General features: G+C 33.2%; 1 protein-coding gene across 1 annotated transcript; it reads left to right on the top strand.

The window, feature by feature from the left end:
• Positions 1 to 393: 393 nt before the first annotated feature.
• On the top strand, positions 394 to 3919 carry LOC112525851 (U-box domain-containing protein 15-like). The gene is made up of 4 exons (XM_025136143.1): positions 394 to 787; positions 870 to 986; positions 1689 to 2129; positions 2765 to 3919. The coding sequence occupies exons 1-4, from the start codon at positions 512 to 514 to the stop codon at positions 3815 to 3817; spliced, it is 1887 nt and encodes a 628-aa protein (XP_024991911.1). The 5' UTR covers positions 394 to 511; the 3' UTR covers positions 3818 to 3919.
• The last annotated feature ends 9030 nt before the right edge of the window (positions 3920 to 12949 follow it).

Below are 12949 nucleotides of genomic sequence, written 5' to 3'. Positions count from 1 at the left end.
CTTAAAACATTAAAAAACAAAAACATAAATTTTAAATCATTATATCTTACAAAAAATTATTAATTATTTTTATAAAATACTAAAAAAGATACCTTACAAAATTCAGACACAATCAAAACTCTTATAATTATAATAATTTGTCAAAAAAAAAAAACAAAAAATTTACAAGTTGAAACATTTGTATAATTATATTAATGTGTGTGTATGTAGATCAAGATTCAGAAAATGAAAAAAAATAAGTGGTACATGAATGAAAAGGACGATGGGGTTTTGCACATAAAGGAATATCTATAAATGGGGCCGCCATTTACTGGTGCCTTTACTTTCACTCACTCTCTTATCCCTTCAAATTTCGTTTTCTTTTTTCTTTTCTTGAAAATAATACCCAACCCCAAAGAAAAAGAAAAGAAAATACCCACTTTCCTCGAAGGTTTGCTCATAAAGTTTCCCCTTTTAAAGCTGTAAACTTGATCTTGAATCTTGAAGCCCCCCTCCCCCCCCCCAAAAAAAAATGGAGATTCTGAGAAATGATGATGATTTGGTGGGGGAGATGATGAAAATGATCGAAACAGTTGGATCTTACATGGGGTTCCGAAGAACACAAAGGAAAGAGTGTTTGAAGCTTGTGAGAAGATTGAAGCTTTTACTCCCACTTTTAGAAGAAATCAAAGAGATGAATCAATCAATACCCACAAGGGCATTGCAGTCTTTTGTTATTCTCAACAAATCACTTCTTTCTGCTAAGAAATTGCTAAAGCATTGCAATTTTGGAAGCAAGATCTTTCTGGTCATTTCCTTTTTTACTGTTTATATATCAAGATCTCAAAAGGGTATTTCTGCCAATATACTAACTTTATGTTTTGTTTCAGGCAATGGAGAGTGATGCAGTTATGAGTAGATTTCATTGTGTGTATGATAAGTTGAATGAAGCTTTAGATGGATTGATGTATCAAGAACTTGGGATCTCTGAAGAAGTTCAAGAACAAGTAAGAGTTTAGTTTTTTTAACATCATCTAAATTCTATATTTTGGTGAATTTGATTTGATGATGAACAACTGTAATTAACATAATAATCGAACTAAATTTAAGAACCAAGAAACAACCTTTTCGTTGTTGGTATTCAACATGATTATCGCATTATTCATTGAGTGGTTTCTGGGTTCATAAAATATTTAAGGAAATGCTTGGATTAAGGAAATTAATTAACATGTAACATGCATTTAGTACAACCTTGTTTGTTTATTAAGGGTCAAAGTTAGAAACACTTGATGTTCACTTGCACATGCAACCATTTTCTGTGATCCAAAGATTCCAAGATTTGACTTTTAAAGGTCAAACAATCTCTTTCAACTTCAAATTTATTTAGATTAATAATCTAGTATTAGAGAAAAAAGGTTGTTACCCATGTAAAAATATCTCATATGAAATACGACAGATGAAGTTTGATGTTAAAGTTTACTCAAGTTCATCTCGAATTACACTGGCTTTGACTTTACGAGTCAAATGCACGGATTCATGGTAGCTGTTGTCTGCTGTGCTAGGACAGGACAGGCTACTACAAATTAAAATCCTAAAACTTTTCATACCTACCCTCGCTTTCACCCGCATACCATACACACCCTTATTCAGTAAAAGTATGCATTATCGAGTAGCTTTTGAGGTTTTGATTTTGATTTTGATGTTCGTAGATTGATCTACTCCGGAAGCAACTACAAGGAGCAAAACGAAGAACGGATACATTAGACATAGAACTAGCCATGGACATGATGGTCATTTTCTCGAAAAATGATGAAAGAAATGCGGATATTGTAATATTAGAGAGACTAGCAAAAAAACTAGATTTATCTTCAGTTGGAGACTTGGAAATCGAGACGGTAGCCGTTAGGAAGCTTGTTAAGGAAAGAGGTACCACGAAGCACGTAGAGAGCACTGAACAAATCGTGGATCTTTTGAGGAAATTCAAACAAGTTGCAGGCTTTGATGAGGTTAACCACAACAGTAAAGTTCTTGAAGAATCTCCGTCATTAAGATGCTTGGAGAGATGTCGGTCTATGCTAATTCCTCATGAGTTTCTTTGTCCAATATCGCTTGAGATCATGACGGATCCTGTTATCATCGCTACCGGACAGGTACGTTTACTCTACTCGTTCGGTTTTTGATTTTTAACGCTATATATATATATATATATGATAAATTTAGAATCATCAAGGGTAAGTTTCATACTTACAGACGAACAATCACTACAACAAAATCGGGTTTATAGGATGTCAAAAATGTTTAAACGTTCTAATAGACTAGTTTTTTGGACCAAACAATTTGTAAGTGTGTTACAATAAGATATACTTAACAAGTTTTTTAGAATAATTTTGATATAAAATGTCCTATTAGTCTTTTTACATAACGTTTTGAAAAATTGTCTTATAAAAACAAATGTCCTATAAACGGATATGCTTACGAGCCTCCTGTAGAAAAGCCAAGGGGACATATCATTTAAAAAAAAGCTAATATGACATATTTAAAAAGAACTAATAGAACATTTTATTTACAAAAAAGAGCTAATAGGACAGCTAGGATGCCCAAACATGTTCCAACAACCTATTGTACCTAGGACTTACAATTGTTTGGTCCTATTAACTGAAGTCCTAAAAGGCAATCTATTAGGACATTTAGATATTTTAAGCCTTCTATAAAACTGATTTTATTGTTTGTCTGGGCTTTCTTTTTCTTTCACATTTTGAAGTCAATTTGCCGCTAAATTTTGTAGACATATGAAAGGGAAAGCATCCAGAAATGGTTGAATTCAAATCATCGAACATGCCCGAAAACGGGTGAAACTTTGAGTCATTTAGCAGTTGCCCCAAACTTTGCGCTTCGCAATCTCATTCTTCAGTGGTGCGAAAAGAACAACTTTGAGTTGCCAAAAAGGGAAAGTTTCTCGATTGCCGAAAACCAAAACGCGTTTCTAGACGAGGTTTCTTTGTTGGTTCAAAATATGTCGTCGAGTCAACTCAGTACACAAAGTCAAGCTGTCGAGAAGATCAGAATGCTGTCAAAAGAGAACCCCGAAAACAGAATCTTGATTGCGAATTGTGGAGCGATCCCGCCATTGGTCAAACTATTGTACTCTCCGAATTGGAAAGTCAGAGAACATTCCGTCACCGCGTTGTTGAATTTGTCGCTTGATGAGGCGAATAAGAGACTTATAGCACGAGAAGGTGCGATTCCTGCTGTTATTGAAGTTCTCCAAAATGGCACAGATGAAGCAAGAGAAAACTCGGCCGCTACTTTGTTTAGTCTCTCGATGTTAAACGAAAACAAAGTGATGATCGGTAGCTTAAAAGGGATTCCACCATTGGTCAAACTGCTAAAAAACGGTACGGTTAGAGGCAAAAAAGATGCTGCAACCGCGTTGTTTAATCTTTCGTTGAACCAATCAAACAAAACTCGAGCAATCAAAGCCGGGATCATTGAGCCGTTGCTTCATCTTTTGAAAGAGAAGTCATTAGGGATGGTTGATGAAGCCCTTTCGATTTTGTCGATTCTTGCTAAACAGCCGGAAGGGCAAAGCGGGATCGGGCAGTTATCGGTTATCGAGACGCTTGTTGGGTTCGTTAAGGATGGAACCCCGAAGAACAAGGAATGTGCGACGGCAGTTCTTCTGGAGCTCGGACTGAGTAATTCTTGTTTGATATTGGCTGCACTTCAATATGGTGTTTATGAACATTTGGTGGAGTTGAGTAGATGTGGAACAAGTAGAGCTCAAAGGAAAGCTAATGCACTTTTGCAACAAATGAGCAAATGTGAGCACATTCTTTAAGGAACTGTATATCATCATCCTGAAACCAACTGTGTTGTGTTATATAAGGTAACGGTATCTGAGCTGAGTTGAGTTGAATTGAGTTGTTTCTTGTAAGATGCCGATTTGGTTCCCGAGTCATTTTAAAAGAAAATGCGAGAATTAATATATATATATATATATATATATATATATATATATATATAGTACAAGTGTTAACCTCATGAATTCTATAGTTTGTTGTTTTTAAACCATGATGATATTTTCAAATTTGTTTAAAATAATTTGTCTTTTTTCAATAAAATCAAATTCATTTATTTAAGAGTTGTAACATTTATGACAAACAATGTATGGTCATTTTGTAACATCCATGATGATTTTCATTTTCATGCAAGTGCCCAACATTGGGTAACATTCTCATGGCTTGTTTACCAATTTTTTATTAAATCTTATATGGATGAATTTGTCTGTTTAGATAAATGAGTGTTGTTGTTTACCTTTTTTTATCTGAACCAACAGTCTGAATAACATAAATGACCAATTTACCCCCCACTATTAATTATTTGAATATCAAAACATAAAATCATAAAGAGGCCGACGATGGGGTGTCTCATCTGGGAAGGAGGCGATGCTTTAAATAAGGGGCATGTGTGTCATTTTTGTGGCTGAATGGGTACAACACACCAATTCTATCTGTGCGATTAAGTCATGTTCTATGCGAATAAACCATAAGTAAACAACCCAAATGAGCTGTGCGAATAAAGCCAGATAGACCAATAAGCTTAATTAAGTCGCAAGTAAACAACCCCTCACTGTTGTATGAAGTCAAGAACCTCGATCGATCAAGAGAATCAAAACAAAATATTAAATGTGGGACTGAAGTTAATAGAAGAGAAGAAGCTTTATTATTCCTCAAGAAAAAACACATTACACTAGTCGTAGATGTTGATGAACTAGTTCATACTATTTTCTCCATGATTCTAGAGCATCTATTAAGAGATATTTATAGATCGCTAAACCTAATATGAAAAGGATAACTAAGAGTTTCATAATCCAAGTCCGATAAGGAAACCCAAAAGTTTCCAAAAAACAAAAGTTCAAGGCATTATCTCAACAACTCTCCATCTTGACTTGAATTGTTCAGACCAGAACATCTCCCCTTCTATGCAGATGTATCATGAGGTACCCAGATTACTCTTTTAGGAATACCAGATATGTTCCTGAAAGAGCACATATACCTATTTGCTCTATGAAAAAACCCAGATTGTCCCTTTATGGGACTCAGATGCACCCCTTAGGGCTTCTTCCAGCTATTAAAATTTACCAAGTCTTAAGTAGTGACTAAATTTGCTAAGTGGTACTGGCTTCGTAAACATATCGACGGAGTTTTCATGCGTGCTGATTTTCTCTACTTTAACTCACTTTTCGGTAAGAAAGAAGTGATACCTAATATCTATATGTTTAGTTCTTTTATGATGTACTTGATCCTTCGCCAAACATATGGCACTCAAGCTATCACAATAAAATTGTTGCATGATCGTGGTGGATACCAAGATCACTTGCTAGACCTTTCAACCAAAACCCCTCTTTTGCAACTTCAGTTAGTGTCGTGTAATCTGCCTCTGTAGTAGACGTAGTGACTGTTGGTTGCAAAGTTGCCTTCCAGCTCAGTACGAGGCTACCGAGAGTGTAAACATGATTGGTCATGGGATCTTCTACCATCAATGTCAGCGGCATAGTCTGAGTTTGAATGGCCTAACTACTAGGCATTCTGATATGCATTGATTATTCAATGCATAAAGCATTCATTTCTTTGCTAATTAGGTAGTTTATTTTCTTTTATCCCAACCTTGAGTCATTTTTATTACATTATTTTTCATTTGTTTATATTTGGAGCTAAATTAAGTGATTAGCTTGTCTTTGCACAATTAGAGTAGAAAAATAACTTGAAAGCATAATGTTCTGTGTTGCAGCATTTCAGCAGCATTGAACTGTCATAAAACGACTTTTTGGGAAGAGCTTAAGGATTCAGCTGCCGATTAAGGAGTAAGACAAATTTTTGTTAATCCGGTGGATAAGGACCTCTACAGTTGGGATGAAGGATTTTGGAGGTTACTTTTACTTTTGATGTGATGCTCTCTTTTTATCTTTTTGCTTTTTGTCTCTCTTTTTGGAACATTTGTTTTCCCAAAGCTTTTGTCATTTTGTTGGGATCTTTTATACAAATAGGACTCTTGGTAGCTCTTTTGAATCATCCTAAAAACACCGAAGAACCAGATCTATAGTTCATATGTTTATACAAGTTAGTTTTTAATTTTCTTTAAATAGTGTTCTTCATTATGAGTTGCTGCAACATTGTTCTTACTTTATTTACTTTTCTTGTCATTTAATTTCCACTCTTTACATTCAGTCATTACTTTCAGCCATTTATATTTATGGCTTTACTTTCTGTTGTTTATATTTCATGTCATTTATTTTCCTTGATGAGTAGTTAATTTCATTAGCTTGGGTGTAAGACAAATGGTGAAATGTTAAACTAGAGGAAAGTGGATGTTGTTTCATAATAACAATGTTCTACTATTTCATTCAAGTTTTTATAAAAACCAATTACACTTATTGACGAGTTGATCACTTTGAAAGTGTTAAAGTGTCATGATCTTAGAGATAAGTCATTGAATGCACGACAACTTGAATGATATAAGATGTAGACTTGAGAAAGTTGTCGACAAGAAGACTTGTTATTTATGTATTTCAAATAAATTAATTCTCGAAAGGTTGGTCGTTTGTTAAGAGTGTTAAAGTGCGGTAGATTCAGAGATAAACTATCTAGAACACACACCAACTTGAATGATATGGGAATCGGCTCGAGAGAGCGATTTTAACAAAGATATTTGTTTATCTATATATTTTGAAGACACCATTTTGTCACTGTCCCTGGTTCGGATACCACATAGAGATATGAGCTGAAAGCTATAATATAGTGCAATGGTGAAGTCCGAGAAGAATATCTTCAAAATAGATGGTGTAACTAGTTTTGGCTTACTACATGCTATATCATTCCCACAACATTGTCTGCTGGAATTTGTGTTTACATTTCACCATAAGTCTTACATCCATGCTACCCCTTTATATTATGTTATTTTATCATTGTTAACTCAGAATCAAACTGAAGTCTTCAATTTCATCATCTGAAATCATCTCTTTCATTGGACTCTTATTAAGTCTTTGCTACAATCTCCATGGATGATATTCGATTTTTACCACTTTATTACTTGAAAAAGACGACATTGGACCATATTGTATACTTGTTTTGTGGTTCCTTTTATAAGTCTAAGGGTGTGAAAAATAACTTACCACATTTTGAGTCATTCCCGCCATAAATAAGACCAATATTTGCAGTTCCTTTCAGATAGCAGAGTGTTCGTTTTACAGCTTGCCAGAGCTCCTTGTCGGGTTGAGCCATAAACCTGCTAACAACACTTATGGCATGTGCAATATTTGGTCTAATGTAGACCATATCGTACATTAGGCTTCCTACTACGCTGGCAAACAAGACATAAAACATCTGTTCTTTTTCAGCTTCGGTTTGTGGTGCAAAAACAAGAGAAAGACGTGCATTTGCAGCGACAGGGGTAGGTAGGGACTTAGTTGAGCTCATCCTGAAACGAGTTAGAACCTTTAGAATGTAGTTTTTCCTGTGACAAGAACAATTTCTTCTGGATTCGATCTCTAACAATCTCCATACCTAGAATTTTTCGAGCTCTATCCAAATCTTCCATGTCAAACTCTGAATTGAGAAGGTTTTTCAAGTTTTGGATGTCTGACATATTCTTTGTTGTGACCAACATGTCATCTACATAAAGGAGTAGATAAATATATGAACCATCTTGTACTTTGTTGTGATAGACACAACAGTCATACGGGCTCCTGTTAAATTCATGTTTGGTCATAAAATTGTCGAATTTTTTGTACCATTGCCAAGGAGACTACTTTAGTCCATACAAGGACTTCTTTAGACTACAAACATGTGTTTCCTTTCCTGGTTCATGGAATCCTTCAGACTGATTCATTATGATATTTTCTTCGAGCTCCCTGTTTAAAAAAAAATCCGTCTTCACATCTAGTTGTTCAAGTTCCAAGTCATGTTGTGCTACTATAGCAAGGAGCATCTTGATATAAGTGTGTCGTACTACCAGAGAGAATATGTCATTGTTGTCTATACCTTCCTTTTGACTGAACCCTTTTGCTACTAGTCGTGCTTTATATTTGATGTCTTCAGCATTAGTGGCTCCTTCCTTTTCCTTGAAAATCCATTTGCAACCAATGATTTTTCTCCCTTTTGGTGGTGGTACCAGTTTTCAAGTCTTGTTTTTGTGAAGTGACTCCATCTCTCCACTCATAGTAGCAACCTAATATGCAGATTCATGGCAACTGACAGCTTCACTATATGACGATGGCTCCGCAGACTCGACGTCTTCAGCAGCTTGGAGTGCATATCTCGCCATCTCTTCAGAATAATTTATCTTTCTTCCCTCAATCTCTTCGATCAATCTACTTGGAGCCCTTCTTTCCTTGTATCAGGGAGTACTTGCTTCAGATTGTTCACCAACCTGTGATTGACCTTTTTTTACCAGGGTCTCAATGGTTTCATGTATTGTGTTTGGATTTTCTGGGAATAAAAGTACCTCTTGCTCCCATTATTCAACGGTGTCGTGGTTTGTGTCTAACATTGATTTTCTGGTTGTGTCAAACATGAGTATTTCATCAAATGTCACATCTTTGCTTAATATAACTTTTGCCTTCGGATGGTGACCACATTCTATATCATTTAACGTCCATCTCTGTAACCCATGGAAGTTCCCTTTCTTGCTCTAGGTTCAAGTTTGCCTTCGCTTGCTTCTTCTCTTTTGATAGTAGTACCCATAGTCCTTGTGATTTAAGCAAAGCTCTCATTTTGATCTACCATAGACCAAAACTGTTTCTCCCTGTAAACTTGTTGACTTTATATACTCATTGGTGACATCATTTCGCCTGATTACAAACATGGATGAGTAGTGGACCGAACCGGCCCTCATACCAGTTTGTTGTACGAAATCAAGAACCTCGATCGATCAAGAGAGACAAAACAAAATATTAAATGTGGGACTGAAGTTAACAGAAGAGAAGAAGTTTTATTATACCGAAAGAAAAAACAGATTACAATAGTTCCAGATGCTGATGAACTAGTTCAAACAATTTTCTCCTTGATTCTAGAGCATTTATTAAGAGATATTTATAGATCCTCTGAACCTAATTTGATAAGGATAACTAAGAGTTTCCAAATCCAGGTCTGACAAAGAAACCCCAAATGTTTCCAAAAACAAAAAACAAGATATTATCTCAACACTCACTTAAATGTGATATAAAATAATGGATAAGTTAAAATAAAATAGTTTCCATCCTCGGAATTAACTTAGCTGAATAGTGGAAGATTTTCCTTGGTTCACATGTCATTTCTAAACATTTTATGAAACTTTACACTAGACTATCAACATGACTAGCACATGGAGTATACCTTTGGTCCCTAACCTTTTGGTTTCCCTTCTCCAACATGTGGAAGAGTTCTTTCATATAAGCTAGCTTATTACTTTTTTTTTTGAAAGCTTATTACTAAGCTCAATATCTTCTAGGTTTTTTGCTGATGATTCATAAGCTACACATTTTCTCCAACTTAGACACATGAAACGTGTCAGCTATACCACTTAGATCATCTACTAGCTTTAATCAGTGAGCTACCACTCTTACCTTTATAATAATCTCAAATTTCCTAACATACTTCAGACTCATTTGGTTTCTCTTTCCAAACCTCATGGTTCCTTTTCCATGGTGATATTTTAATACCACTTTGACCGAAAAAACATAAAGTTTTACAACATTAGTACATTCTTTTGTTGTAGTGTAGGCAGATGACACCATTCACATCATACATGGTTCTGCTTCCACTGGAGTTGGAAATGGAAATGCTAGCTCCACCCCTGTGGTTGGTGAAGGTGGCTTCCCTGTTTCATGGTGGCATATTCCTGAATTTAGACAAGTTCAACTCGAGCAACAACTAAATCAGAACCCCAATATGATAAGAGATATAATAAACATGTCGGCAATTCAAAACCTGATGAATAACCCTGAGATGATGCGTGAAATCATTGACTGTAATCCCGAGCTTGTTGAATTTTGTTCTTTTTTGCACTTTTCATGCATTCCATATGTCATTACGTTGCTAGTTATTGTTACGTGACTATGGGAATGCCAAAAAAATGAATGAAAATGTATAACAATATGGATGTCAAATTACTGATAATAATCTATGTATACATATTTGATGATTTTACTTACATAATCTACAACAAGTAATTGCCAATGACACCACCAAACTCCACCTTTTTCCCGGTTTTGAAGAGGAAGAATGTAACCATGAGAAGAGAGAAGAATATGTATGAATTGTTGAAAACAATTTTATATTAGTAAAAAAAACAATAAAACTTAAACCTTTAATAACAAAGGTTAAAGCTTTACTAATGAGCATAATATAAATAAATCTATTAAAGCTAAAAACTTTATTAATCAAGATGACAATTTCAGAATCTGGAATATAGAAACTCCAATAAACAGATTGCACAACACAAATTGAATCTATATCCTTCATGACAGTTTCAACAGAAGAAAGGGGTAGAAGCAGACTTGTTCACTTAGTGAACAAAAAAGTTAAATTGTAATACAGTAATTTAAAACCAACATGTTTGTGACGACGTAAAACAAAAAAATCTGAACAAAATAAACCTGTCCTTAAAGGTTTTATACGACCACTCTATAAGTTGTGGTGGTATTGCGATTGTCAACAGTTTTGACACCGAAACAAAGAAAACTAGATGCAGAATTGATGGCACCAACATGTTCAAGGCCCGATGAAGCCTAATAAGGTCCTTAATGTTTTGTCTTCCTACCAATGCGTAATGGAGAAAAACCTCCAACCTCACTTAAATTTCCAAAATGAACTTATGTTATTTTTTCTAAATATATGTTTTGTAAGTAGAAAAAAATGAACACTTTATGTTGTCCCACCAAAATAGGTGGAGAAAAATGTGGGATATGAAACATGATTGATAAAATACTAAACTATCTTTGTCGAATTAAGTTCTAAAAACTTATACAGTTATTTCATTCCTTGTCTTACTCTTACACGTCTAGTCCAGTTCACGTATGAAATGCATAAGGAGAATTTGGTTGAGATGGTAAATTTGGTAGTGGCTATAGATATTCCCTATTTTTTAACATGTAAATACTCAACTGTATATTAGTTTTTGTTTTGTTGTTGTCGATTATGTATTATTTTCTTCAAATAATTAGACTTTTTGCTCTTTTACATATAATACTAACGGACCAAGTTTATGTAACTCAATTATCTGAGCTTCAAGAGATGGGATTCTTTGATACCCAAGAGAATATAAGGGCATCCCTGGCTACTCAGAAAATGTGCATATTGCTATAGAATGATTTTTAAAGAACTTTGATCAATTTCTGTGTATAGATGTAAAGTTTTGTAGGATGATTTTATAAACAACATAATGCAGTCTTTTTTTTCTTTTTTCTTTGAATAATAATTGATAGAAAAGTAGGAAGAAAGTTTGAAGTATTGGATAATGTAAAACTGGATGTTTAGTTTTGTGGGTAATGGTAATGGTAATGGCTATCTACATACATTTCATGAAATGCGTCAACTTTCTTTTATATGCCAAATATTCTTAAATCCAATGATTTATTGGTTGTTGGTATTAAATTGGATCACACTTCGATTGATTTTATAAGGTCTTGAAGTTGACAGTTATACTTAACTAGTGACCTCTGGGGTTGTTATGTTTCTTTGAGGTTTGCTTTGACAAGTGATTACAAATTCGAATTATTGGTATTTTTTTTCTTTCAAACCGCGGCTTCACAAAGTCGAGAATGCAGTTGGTGATAAAGGAAAAATTTGTATTTTCTCGAAAAATAACATGGGTTCCCGAATGTTACCTTAAGCTATACAATGCATGATTTGTGCTTTTTATTTTTATTTTAAATACAAAAACGATCAGACATAATTCTATCTATTTTGTCTTTTCTTTTTAACAAAAAAAAAAAAAAGTCTATCAAGTGGTTCATAAAGTATTAGATTGTATATTCAAATATTTACTGGCGAAGTTGTTATAATATATATATTTTTTTGTATAGATCATTTATGGTAAATAAAAAATTTTAATATAAACTAGTCGAGTCAAATATACCAGATCTTACGTTTATTAATCATATAATTTAGTAAAATCGAATCATAATTATTTATAAAATTGTGTAACATATAGTGAAGTATTGTAGCATGATGTGTTATTATAGTATTTTTTTAATTCAACTGAAACTTTTTATATAATCTATATTATATTATAAAGTATTTGACAAAAATTCTTAAAAATCATTTTTTATGCATGAAGTAATGTTTATTGATGTATATTATTTAAAATTCAATATTACAAGTAATTTTACAAAAGTATAACTTATTAAAGCTCCATTTTTAAATTTGTGTAACTAACTGCAGATAAACATAATCAAATACATGATAAATATTCATTTTAAATATATAAAATCTAAATTATAATTAAGATGATCATTAAGTTCTAACATAATTTTTAATTATTATTTTTATAAAAAATTATATTATTAGATCAAAAACAAATTACTTTGTTATTAAATCTAAATTAACATATAATAAAAAATTGAATTAAATAAGTTACACAAAAAAAACGAGAATTATTAAATAGTTAATTTGATACTAATATCGACTTATTTTTTTCAAATTTTTATGTTATATGCAATTTTATATTTCATTCAAAAATAAAAACATTATCGTGTTCTCAAAACTATATAAAATTGTATTATATCGATAAAAAAAATAAAAAACTAAACATTAAAATAAAAATAAAAATTTATCTTTTTGTATTGCGCAAATTTTCTTCTAGTATAATAAAAGATAATTTGATGAGGCGATTAGTAAATAAGATATTTTTGTTGGGTATTTATTTATTATTTTTAATGGTAAAATAAAATAGTGTGAAGTAATATTTTAACGGGAAGTTAACGAACAGCTTT

Source organism: Cynara cardunculus, assembly GCF_001531365.2.
Source record: "Cynara cardunculus var. scolymus isolate 2C chromosome LG 13, CcrdV1, whole genome shotgun sequence".
NCBI classification, from domain to species: Eukaryota; Viridiplantae; Streptophyta; class Magnoliopsida; order Asterales; family Asteraceae; genus Cynara; species Cynara cardunculus.
Note: the sequence above shows the minus strand (reverse complement) of the source record. Positions and strands in the feature narration are given on the sequence as shown.

What these genes read in the sequence shown, in the direction of transcription:
- LOC112525851 (XM_025136143.1), top strand. Translation starts at nt 512, where the DNA reads ATGGAGATTCTGAGAAATGATGATGATTTGGTGGGGGAGATGATGAAA. An exon ending in TTGGAAGCAAGATCTTTCTG is followed by an intron (nt 788 to 869) that starts GTCATTTCCTTT and finishes GTTTTGTTTCAG; the next exon opens with GCAATGGAGAGTGATGCAGT. An exon ending in CTGAAGAAGTTCAAGAACAA is followed by an intron (nt 987 to 1,688) that starts GTAAGAGTTTAG and finishes TGATGTTCGTAG; the next exon opens with ATTGATCTACTCCGGAAGCA.